This window comes from Eurytemora carolleeae, unplaced genomic scaffold (genome assembly GCF_000591075.1).
Source record: "Eurytemora carolleeae unplaced genomic scaffold, Eaff_2.0 scaffold1820, whole genome shotgun sequence".
Lineage (NCBI taxonomy): Eukaryota > Metazoa > Arthropoda > Copepoda > Calanoida > Temoridae > Eurytemora > Eurytemora carolleeae.
Genome location: NW_019397782.1, coordinates 3701 through 16090, shown reverse-complemented (window position 1 = coordinate 16090; position 12390 = coordinate 3701). Strand labels below are relative to the sequence as shown.

At 32.6% G+C, this 12390-nt stretch overlaps 2 protein-coding genes across 2 annotated transcripts in view; both read left to right on the top strand.

Moving 5' to 3' along the window:
• Positions 1-2532, top strand: part of LOC111715886 (GPI inositol-deacylase) — a 7123-nt gene extending 4591 nt beyond the window's left edge. Inside the window, exons 9-10 of the mRNA XM_023491282.1 lie at positions 561-649; positions 2334-2532. Coding sequence (XP_023347050.1) covers positions 561-649; positions 2334-2517 — 273 coding nt within the window. The 3' untranslated portion in view covers positions 2518-2532. The remainder of the gene's footprint in view (positions 1-560; positions 650-2333) is intronic.
• A 266-nt stretch (positions 2533-2798) lies between these two features.
• LOC111715883 (GPI inositol-deacylase) lies at positions 2799-10363 on the top strand. The gene is made up of 13 exons (XM_023491279.1): positions 2799-2836; positions 2939-2985; positions 3446-3534; positions 4493-4560; positions 4836-4895; positions 5118-5174; positions 5961-6036; positions 6407-6483; positions 6959-7012; positions 7752-7847; positions 8049-8097; positions 9836-9941; positions 10293-10363. The coding sequence occupies exons 1-13, from the start codon at positions 2828-2830 to the stop codon at positions 10351-10353; spliced, it is 849 nt and encodes a 282-aa protein (XP_023347047.1). The 5' UTR covers positions 2799-2827; the 3' UTR covers positions 10354-10363.
• Positions 10364-12390: the final 2027 nt, after the last annotated feature.

The window sequence follows — 12390 nt, the reverse complement described above, 5'->3', positions numbered from 1 at the left end:
GGGGGGGAATTTGTCTCATTGTCCTCATTTTTTGGATAAAGGACTAAGCTTTAAGTGACTGTAAGCCTACTTTTAATTCACTCTCCATGCTAAGATAGCAAAGCCCGATTCACAACGGTAACCTTGAAACCATTATTTATAAAAAAATTATGAAGATATTGTCGTTTTTATTGATTTAAATGTGTTGTTTTTATGCTGATTTCTGCAGTAGAAATGCGCAAGTCACTATAGTAGAAAACCCACACTTGAAAATAATCAGATTTTAGAATTATAAACATTGTTATATAATTTGTACTTGATCAGAAAAAGATTTTAAGGATACAGTTGTGAATCGGACATTGCCATCTTTGCATAGAGGGTCACTTGAAATTACACTTATCCCTTTAAGCACGAGGTTAATGCAGTGTTTACTAATGCTTACTACCTAGATCGAAATCCGTAAATAGAGATTTATAGATTTTACAATTTAAGCTCTCAGCAATATATAAACTTGGACATTTTTTGTAGACAAACTATTTTTATTTTTAATCTTTAAAAAATCTTATATTTTCCGTGTTCAGGTTAGATCTGGACTAACTCAAGATAAATTCGGAGATTTAAACGTTGACAGTACTGCTGCATCTTCAGTGTGGATTCCAACAGATCATAGGTATACTGTATTATCAAGAAATACATCAGAAACTCCTTCGTTTACATTTAAGTGTACTTCAGTTTCTGGGAAGAGCATTAACTTAAAAACCACAACTAGGTGAAACGTATTATGAAAACAAATATTGTACCTAAAGGGAGTCGAATGTTTCAACTTTCTGAATTTGTAGGGACACTACGTTCTTCGGTATAAGTCGTCTTTAACTATTTTTTCCTTATAGACGCAACAGATAGAAGTTAGATTAGTAGCGATCAAAAGCGCTTGTTTTTCGCCGTAAGCCTATACATCTTTTCATTTTTCACGAACACTCCCTTTAAATGGACGGTAAGCGTAATTGCAAGTGAATCATGTAAAGATGACAATGCTTGATTTACAACGTGACCCTATACAGTATACATTTATACATTTTTTAGGGTTTTTTCNTCATAGAAGCTTGAAAGTTGCTCTCAGAGCTCGAGCAGCTGGTTCAAACTGGTTCCAACATCTGCCTCTGGTTCTTCTGGGACTTCGTACTGTTCCTAAGGAGGATACTGGTTTTTGTTCAGCAGAAGCAGTTTATGGATCTGCTCTCAGTGTTCCAGGAGAGTTTCTGAGCGTTCCAGAGTTCCCACCAGATTCGTTCTTGAGGAAAATTCAGTTAGCTTCATCAGGTTTCTCCGCTTCTCCGCCTCATCATGTAGCTCCCGCTGCTCCTAAACCTTTACCAAACTCTCTTCTCCAAGCTGATTTTGTTTTTGTCCGTGAAGATGCCTCCGTTCCCGCCCTCTCTCCGTTATACAGAGGTCCTTATAAAGTACTGGAACGTCAGCAAATTTTTCCGCCTCCAGATTGGTGACAAGGTTGATGTGGTATCCGTTGACAGACTCAAACCAGTGATATCCGACTCCACGATCATTCCCGCCAGGCCTCCTGCTCGTGGTCGTCCGATCCTCCGTCCTCAGAGTCCAAAAACAAATACATCCGTATAAACCAGTTCAACTCATTAATGGTCTAGGAACTTTTATGTGAAGTGTCATTAATTTTGAACACTGGATCTCGATATTCAATGTGGGAACGTTTTAATTTGAGCTTATAAATTAATCCGTATGTCTGCATAAGATGCATTGTACACTACTGATAAATAAAGTATTTTTCTTTAATCAATTACATTTGTACATTTTTTATACTTACATTTTGACATTGAATCTAAAAATTTGATTGATTGATTAACTAAATAATTGATCCTCGGTTCGGTTGTTGATAAAATTAATGTTAGAAAAAATGTCTAGAAATTTATAAGTTGCTTCTACCTGATTGACAGTTATATTGATTTTTCAAAACTATCTTCTCATTCTCAAAGGAATAATGATTATGTGAAAAAAAAATTATATTTCCTTCTTTAATATTGAATAATGTATTTTATACATTCCACAGATTGAAAATACGTGTAACCAGAGCGGGGAACTCTTGTATTGTGTATATTGGAATCAATGTTTGATCTTGATCGTTCGTTAATTTACAGATTATTTTAATCTTAATTCGATATCCCGCTGTGTAATGAACCATGAGCAGAAAACTTAAAAGAAGATTAAATAATGCTTGTTTTCCTCTTGCTATTAATCTCCAGATTAATTAACCGATTGGGATTAAGGATATCCCATTCTAAAGTTTTCAGAGATTAAGCGATTGGAGTATTGTTTTCTAGATGTATTGTCTGGTGCAAGCAGTTGGTATTGGCATTAAACCGAGTTCTGTTTGACATGGTGGATTCGAACTCGAAACAGATAACAATGGATTTCGATCTTCGAAGTAAAGTGGCGCACTACCATCTTTATAAAAGGTACAATTTTTGGATTCAGGCTTTTGTGTTCGGTCTTTCTATTAATTGATTTCTCAAAGTAAGGGGGGCAATTATTGATATTTCGCCGCTTCGTCAATATTTATTTTGAATATTTTTCATATCGGTTGTTCTTTGATGACAAAAATAATAATATTTTAATAAGATTAAATTTGATATTTTTTTTTAAGCTTCCAGACTTTTGCAAATAAATCTATAATTTTTATTTCTAAAAGTTGTTAGTTCATCGTCGAAAAATACTAACAATCCACCACTAATTTATATTAAATATAGTGTAAACAATTAAACCAGGAACAAGGATTGTTGTTTTACAGGTTAATGCAACTTGTAACCACTATGTCATGATAAAGGAAAAGACCATTAAAAAAATATTCTCTTTTTATTTTATTATTATCTATATTATCTATAATTCATATTTATTTATAAATTTACTTTCATGATTTGGTCTCTAGGTCAATGCCGATGTTAACAACAAATTTCTTACTCTCGACGCAGTAAGGTAAAAAAAAAATTTAGAAATAAATGCGCAGATCCATCTTGCTTTTGTCCAGATTTTTTTTGATTAAAATAAACATTTAATTTTTTTTAAAACAAACTTATATTTGATTTTTTTTTCTTGTCATATTTAAACAAGAAACAACGTTAAAATTGTGAAAATCTGTTAAAGATTAAACAAATTATACAGTCATTATATGTTTAAAAACAATTTTAAAGTTTTTAAACAATCAGTTTAAAACCTACAAAAGGACGACATTCAGTGGATTGTACCCCATCTTACATTAAAAGCATGCATCAATATGTTTTTTTGAAAATTAAAAAATATTCCTCACCAATGATCTGTTTTCTTCTAACTCGTTGATAATTATTTTTTTTTTTTTAGTCTGTTGTTTTTTAATTAACTTTTTTTCTATTTAAAATACGTTACTTTTTACTAAAAATATATTATTTGTTTTTATCAGGATGGATAACGATGACTGGGTGTTTGGTTGTAAGGAGACACGAATCTATAAGAATACTCGAGTTTGTGACGAGGGAGACAATCTTTCAGGTCTCTTTTAACTCCCGGATTTTCAATCATGGAATTGTTTTTTCCCCGGTTCCAACATTTTAAGTATATCTGCTGCCATCTTAAAGGAACTGTAGACGTAATTTTAAATGAGCTTCCTCACGTAGATTCACAGAGTGGTGTGTCCAATTTACAACAGTACCCTTTTAACCTTTGTCTAATCAAGTATGATAGACGTATCTTAGTTTCCCATAGAAGCGCTTGTTTTCGTCTGTTAGCTGTTATAAATTTAAGAAAAATTAATATTTACTTTCTTAAAGTTGAAAAAAGTAAATATTCACATTTATTTGTCTATTTTTGAAAACCGCGTTAGACAGAGATTATCTGGGATTTTTGAGGATTATGTAATTTCAGCTTTCGTGATTTCACACTGTACGCTAGCGTGCACTTCAATTTTCATTTTAAAAGAAAAACACACGTTATGTTCTACTCTCGATGATCAGTCAAAAAGTTTAGAATACCGTCTTAATTCGTGAATTTTCCTTTTAGCATAGAGGGTCGCTTGAAATTCCGTTTGCAGTCCCTTGAAACTTGTCCGCCATCTTTATATTTCTAGTTTGCAGTCCCTTGAAACGTGTCCGCCATCTTTATATTTCTAGTTTGCAGTCCCTTGAAACTTGTCCGCCATCTTTATATTTCTAGTTTCCAGTCCCTTGAAACGTGTCCGCCATCTTTATATTTCCAGTTTGCAGTCCCTTGAAACGTGTCCGCCATCTTTATATTTCTAGTTTGCAGTCTCTTGAAACGTGTCCGCCATATTCATATTTCTAGTTTGTCTGGTATTAATGCAAAAAAGATGATTAAATTACGAGGCTTAAAACATTAAACTAATTTTAACTTAGTTGAACTTGAACAATGAATGTTATTATTTAAATTATGATTAAAACTTTTAATTAATGTTTAAAATTCACATTTTTGTATTATTTCTTCTTGAATTCAGGAGACTCAGCAATTATTCCCTCCAGAGGAAAACGTAAATCTATCCAGCTAGACATGCACAAACTAAAGGAATAAAAATAGAATCATCTGATACAATATTTAACGCCATTTTTGAGACGGATATTCAACGTTTTTTTGCTTCTTTTTTCAGAAACGTTTTTATTTGAAATTTTTTTGCAAGGTATGCTACGCCTTCTATTTTATATAATTTCATCAATGAAAAAAAAACATTTGTTCTTTTGTGCTTTTTAAGAATTTTCGAGAAAACAATTTCATTTTGGAAATTGTTTTGAAAGAGTACCAATTAATTGTGGTGTATCTGTTTTATGATTGTAACTGTACAGGAAAACCGCGGATATTCTCATATTGTAGTTCATACCCCTGTACATACAGAGGATACTAAGGTATATAACTTCTAATAAATAAAACGTTGAATCATTAAACATTACTAAGTAAGTTCTTATAAATTCAAAGATAATGTTTATGTTTTCGTTTTCCCCCCCAAAAAAAAATCTTTTTAAGACCAATACGTATTGAGTATTTCTTGAAATTTAAAATAAAACCCTTTTTTGGGTTAAGAACTTAGATGCTAAAATAAAAAATTTTAAAATAGAACTCTTATTTAGGTTAGCATTGATCTGTATGATCCAAGAGAAAGACAGAAGACCTATACAGTTCCGAAGGTGATTAGATTTATAATTTGATTCGACGTAATTTAAAGTGAGCCTCTATTTAAACATTGAGAACGGTACCAACATAAAGTGTGTCCGGGCAGAATTGACGGATGAAACCATTGTTTTCTTTCTGAAATCCGGTTTCTCTATACACATAAACCTTAAGTTCTATGCAGGAGAGACAAGAAAGGAAATGAAAGAAATATTTAATCAGACTGTAATCAAAAATTAAGGGTCCCTTGAAATTTCGTGGTGAGTCCCTTTAAAAACTCTTTGGTTATTAAATACGAGCAGGATATGGACAATTGTTAAATGCTTTATTTAATTTTGAATCCTGGATTCGATTCCGAAATGACAAACAAGGATCAAGGATAGGTTAAAAATGATCTATAATCTGGATCCAGAATCCGACTCTTACTTTAACTAGTGTCTGGAGTCTGAAACCATTATAGAACAAATCCGGAATCTGGACCCATGATCCGAACAATCAAACGATTATCGGTCCATTGAACTGTCCTAATAAAGCATTGGTTGGGTTCAATTCCATTTTGATGGATTCTGATTCAGATTTTGAACCACCCTCTGAAGACGTTAAAGACTAGTAATATTAAGACTTATGTTTTTCCTAATAAGAAGATTTTCATGTAAAGCGTACTGAGTTATCCGGATTCGAAGAAGCAGAAACATTGGCTCCCTCCAGAGAGGTGCAACTAAATAAATTTAAGTTGCCGGCGGATTCAATTGAAATTCTGTTTTCAATTTTATCATTCTAACATATTAAACTTTATAATTTAGTGGATCACGTTTTGGCGCAGTTATCCGATCATTGAGAAAACACTTCCTGGTGCAGTCTACTACAATATTAGTCTAGGTGAGTAAACTGGTCAACACTCTACACTCTACAGGGGTGTTTAAGTGTTTTTACCCAACTTAACCTTTTTACATCAAATAGTGGAATAGTAATAATAAAGGGGGGAATTATTTTTACACAAAATATATTCTTGCTGTTTAATTTTAGTCAGGTGGTTTAGTCCCTTCAAAAATTAATTTTTTTTATCCACAGTTTAAGGAATGTTTAGTTTTTCTTTGGATAGTTCGATGATTAAGAGACAATATTTAGAAATGAAGAACCATACTCGCTAGTTGAAGTCTAATTTTTATTTTTATTCCGTATTTCTTTTAACATCATAAATTTTATTTTTATAACTATGAATAAGTATTTAAAAATTTATTTTGTTAAGTGAGTATTGACCACCCCTGGCAAGCCTATGATATCCATGTGAACCCTGTACAATGTGCATACGAGGACCCAACCAAGGAACACTTTTCAGAGAATATATTTAGCTCTCAGATCGGCCTTGATTTCCCCGGAATGATGGTTGATCTTTTATTTATTTATTTATTTATTTATTTAACAGTGGGTTTCTTGATAAAAATTCAGTCTCCCATCCATCAATAAAAAAGCTACTTTGTTCAGAACACTTGAATATTTAAGGGGCGGGGAGGGGATAATATGTATCAAAAAGAGAGAAATACTTTTCTGTTTTAGTAACATTTCTTCTTTCTCTCTTCATTTTTCATCAATAACCCCATTTTATTGATTTCTTTTGAAAAAGTGTAGGAACCCAGCTTTCCCCGGAAAATTAACTTTCTCTCTAGAATCAACCGAACTAAGAACGTTCCTCAATAATAATTTAAGACACGCATGTCAATGAGTTTATGAGTTTCGATCCGAAAAAAAAGCAAACACAACAAGCAGAGAATATATATTTTAAAGAAAAGTTAAAAAATAGGTTCACTACGGTTTAGCTAGATTCTACACTCCGTGGGCCAATACTACTACACAGGTACACTCGGATCACAAGCCTTTTATTTCAGGAATCCCATCTTTACAGTTTACAGGAACCCCTGAAATACATCTCTACAGGAGCATATTTCTAAATATATATCGAAAAATCATAGTTTCCCCAGAAATTATGTACGCATTTTTGTAATGGATGTATTCGCTGAATTGGGGGAAATATATTTTTTGGGGGGTAAAAAGTATCAAAAAGAATAAAAAACTTGCCTTTTTATGAATTTTTCATTTTTTAAATATAAAATTATTTCCCCCCATCCCCCCTACTGAGAAATATGCACCCCTGCATCTTAATAGGGGGACCCCCCGATATACATACACAGTACACAGTGACCCCTGACATACATATTCTTTATCCTGGACTAATCTAGAGGGACCCACCCCTGACACTGGTTTTCAGGGACCCTTGACAATCGTCTTTAGGGACCCTGACAACCGATATCAGAGACCCCTGACATCCACCTTCAGGGACCATATTCATGGTGAAACCCATGGAAAGGGACGAACCCTCACATCCATATTTTTATTCAGTGACCCATGAAACCCATATTTATGAACCCTCAACTCGACTTCAGGGACCCCTGAGTCTGAATTTAAATTTCTTTCTATATCATGCTAGGATTTCAGCAGCCTCTAAAATTCTACTGGTATTTCATAAATCTGTTGAGACAAAAAAAAATAGTTGGTTTTTGGTATATTTTTTTTGTTTGTCACTAACATATTTTCAGGTTTTGATAGGGCAGGGAATAAACTTTACCAACACATTGACCGCTAAGCTGATGTCATCAAAAACCTCAGCAGTTCCCGCGGATTTACACCCTCAGGTCGGGGTGCAATTTAAAAAAATATTATGGCTATTAATGCTAATTTTCATTTTGAAATATTATAGCTAATAATGCTAATTTTCATTTTGTGTAAAAACATGTCGACATTTTTCATTAGTTTTCGAGATTTAAATGTACATTTTATTCCAAAGAATAATAACAATTAAAAAACGAGATTTATTTTTAAAATATTTTATTTAGGTTCACTTGTATCTTGACCCAGCCTGTTCGTACTCCGTACATATTCAGGAATTCTAAACACTTTTTCATCATGCTACCAGAACTAGAATATTATTTTTCAATATTTAATTCTTAGTTGCTTCCTTTACATTTTAGGTTATTTACTTATTTTCGCAGGTTTTCCTTTTCTTAGTGAATTTTTTAGATGACTTTTATTCTGGTCAAGAATCCGAATAATCAGCTATACAATTCTTCTGAAATGATCTCTCAGAAATGTACTCACAGACCACAGTGAAAATAAGAATTCATCAATTAATTAATTAATGTTTGTTTTATTAAAAAATGAACTATGAAGGAGGAGAATTTGAGAAATTAGAACTAAGTGTCTTGATAAAAACTGATCCCTCTAGAATATATTTATTATTTTTTCAATTAATTTTTATATGTTCATTTTCATTTCTTAATTACTTTACCTTCTCTTCCTTTCTTCAACATTTACATGAATCTTTTTATCCTTTGCGCCAGAGGTTTATATTTTCTTCAAGAACTTATCTCCATTACCTAATCTCCCACTTGATACTTCTAGATTTTTTGATTTAGTTGAAAATAGATAAAACGATGAAACTTTATAAAACTAAATGACTTTAAAAAAATGAATTATTATAATATCTCTCATTTTTTGACCATTACAAATTTTTGGAATAGATTATTACTAAGTTTAAGTGTCCCTTATAATTCAGGAATCCAAGAAGAGACTACGTCTTAATTTCAAGTGCCCTGAGCTGGAAACTTTTGAATGGTGGATATCGGGATTAATGCTCGATCCACTTTTTCTTAATCTCGAGATTAAATAATACTTGTTCTCCTCTTGTTATTAATCTCCAGATTAATTAACCTTTCGGGAATAAGGATATCCCATTCTAAAGTTTCAGCTCTGATTCTCCATTTAAATAATCTTGGAAATGTATAATTGACCATGAACGGTATCCTTTATAAAAACACGGAGAAAGGGTAGAAAAAAACAGAAATATCGTCGTTTTTCATTTTAAAATAAGTAAAACTAATGCTGTCCGATTCCTTCCTTTTCTTTGTTACAACAATCCTAATGTAAATTTAAAGCAAGACCGCAATTTTCAGATATTAAAGGGACTGTATGCGTAATTTAAGGTCACTTTCCATTTAAAGAAGGGGATCTCCGATTTACAACCCTTTTGAGTCTAACTGATCATGGATGACAGACTTTTCTTTAATAATCTACAGAAAACATTTCTTGTACACGAGTTAACAGTTCTTGCCATTACCCAACGTTTAAAAAAAAATTTCCTGCGCCGCCATTTTATGCTTTTCAGAATACATTCTTTTTGGGATAATTATGCAATATGCACTACAATGTAAATATGTAAATGTAAATATGATTTCTTTTTAGTTGTCGAATTTGGTAAAGGAAATAAAAAAAATTGAGAGGTGGGGAATAAGGATCAATTTCTTTTGAACTATAAACACCCCTGCTTTTTACAAAGCGTTGAAGAGAAATAAACACTGAGTTCTCTGTCCTTAATGATCAACCAAAGATTTAAAGCGTACCTTTTCAATCTAGGATGTCCCTCTGTCAATGAGAGGTCCCTTAAAATAACGTTTTATCGGTTCCTTTAAACGAGAATATTTCCAAAGGTTTTGCTGAATTGAAGGTTCAAACGTTGCTCTATTGGATCAATCGGCAAAGTGAATAAATCGATCTGGCATGTAACTCTTCCACTCCTTCCACTTTCCCTTTAATTCTGAAATAAGTGTTTACGGTGAACCCTAGACCTCGCTACCCCAGATGATGGGTCAACTTGTCCGCTACTATGCTCCGCTTATACTTCCATTCTCCTCATGTATCCTCATTCTAATTCTAGCTTTCCAGATGCGTAGGTAGGACGGACTTACAGGGTTTATAACAGGAGGGGAGTGGGGGAGGGGCTGGGGAAGCTAAGTTCTTTGTAGTCTGAGTCTCCCACCCCACAAAATAAGGTTTATAATTGTCAGAATTAACATTGCTATTGATTGCTCTCTTTCGCACGTGACAATATGGCGCTAAATTATGAATGAAATGAATCTTGGAATTTCAAGTAATTATTTTTTTTTTTGATGGAGTGGTTTTTTTTCTGAAAAGATGCTAAGTGTAATAATAAAATACAACAAAACAACCTTTAACGTTTAACTAATAATGCTGACAATGTCAATATTTTGATTCGTTAATTCATGTTTTTCTTTTCTTTTGAGGTTTGAGACAGAGAAGTATTGTAAGTCATCTCTCCTTATTCTGATGGCATATGTCAGGTGAATACAGTGGTACTAACAATAAAATGGAATAGTTGGCGCTACGACATCTGCTCTATTTCCATTTGCTCTATGGCCATTTGCTCTATTTCCATTTGCTCTATTAACCATTTGCTCTATAGCTCATAGATCACGACGTTTGCTCTATATTGTCATCTGCTCTATACGTCAATTGATCTATGACATAATACGTCATTTGCTCTATAAACATTTTTATGACTGTGATGGTCCAATTGCTCTACTCAAGATTTGCTCTATGAGGAAACACGTCATTTGCTCTATAAACATATTTTACAAATATCTAATTATATTAAAACTATATTTTTACAATTTTACATTTTACAATTCTTCCTACAGTTTCATTATTCCGCCAACTTCCTGGAGATAGTTTTGTTTGTCTGGTATTTGTGCATAGTGGGAGACCTAAATATAGTTTTCACCACATATTAGGCTTTTTTTCCCCTCTTATTATTGAGTAGTCTCTCCGTCATGATGAACTTTGAAGAACTGATTAAAACTGCAATTTGCGAAATTTCCAAAAAAAAAATCCCGCATTTCATAGTCAAGTTACGCTTAGGAATTCCAATAAAAGCTATTTTATAGTGTATTTTAAGGTTTTAGAGCAAATGACGTGTTTAGTCATAGAGCAAATGAGGTATAGAGCAGATTGAATATAGAGCAAATGACTTATAGAGCAAATGACTTGATAGATCAAATGGAACTAGAGCAAATGGCCATAGAGCAAATGGAAATAGAGCAGATGTCGTAGCGCCGAATAGTTGGTTTATTGAAGGTCTTTGTGTTGTACAGAATTATGTTGACCACTGTATGAATCTCGAAAATTTGAATACTCGAGAGGAAAACTTGGCGAAAAACAAAACTTGTCAAAAGCTGTACTCCGCAAGAACTAAAAAACCGCGAGTTGCTTGTTATGTTATAAACTTTATGTAACGCAGCTTTGTCATTTTGTTGCTCGTCTTTGCTGTGTTTTCTCTGGTAAAGCTAGCTGCGACACAATACTTTTTTTTGGGGGTTTACAGGATTAGCAATATACAATCATGTTCTTAGATATTCATTTTTCAGGCTTAGTTCTCTAAATCGGGAGAATGAATAATTTGAAAGAAAATAATGAAGTTAAATTTTAAAATGGGAGACACTTGCANAGATATTCAGTTACTGCAGGTAACTAGTGTTATCTACCTATCTACCTGTTACAGATATTCAGTTACTGCAGGTAACTAGTGTTATCTACCTATCTACCTGTTACAGATATTCAGTTACTGCAGGTAACTAGTGTTATCTACCTATCTACCTGTTACAGATATTCAGTTACTGCAGGTAACTAGTGTTATCTACCTATCTACCTGTTACAGATATTCAGTTACTGCAGGTAACTAGTGTTATCTACCTATCTACCTGTTACAGATATTCAGTTACTGCAGGTAACTAGTGTTATCTACCTAACTCCCTGTTACAGATATTCAGTTACTGCAGGTAACTAGTGATATCTACGAATTCCAAATTTTACATTAAAAAGATCTCGATGAATAAAAAAAAATATTTTTATTTTCTTAATTTAGAAAATAATTCTTTTGAAACGGTCGCAGTTAACGAAACGATCCGTTAGATTTTTATTATATTATAAAGATTTATTCACACACAAAAATATACATACATATATAAATAGTGTTGTTTAATTTTTTTTAGATATTTTGAAAATTATGCACAAATAGGCGACATTGATTATAACTCATTACATAACATATTTATCATTTCAGTTATTACGTAATCATCGAATCCTTCAACATATAAATTATTGGTTCTTGTATTAAATAGTTCTTGTAAAATCGGAACTCTTCATATATGGTCCAATGGGACATCAAAATATTTCATTTGTTTCTTAACTAACATTTTACTATGATCAGAAAGATTTACAAAACAATCATTTGCAATGGAAAATTTATATCTGTGAAGAACTGTGTTAAGGTCATTTTTGCATAAATTAGTAAGAAATCTAATGCAATTGTTAAAATAAAATTTT

Coding starts and splice junctions, on each gene's coding strand:
- LOC111715883 (XM_023491279.1), top strand. Junction 7,013..7,751: donor GGGCCAATACTACTACACAG/GTACACTCGGAT, acceptor ACATATTTTCAG/GTTTTGATAGGGCAGGGAAT. Junction 9,942..10,292: donor CTAGCTTTCCAGATGCGTAG/GTAGGACGGACT, acceptor TTTTCTTTTGAG/GTTTGAGACAGAGAAGTATT.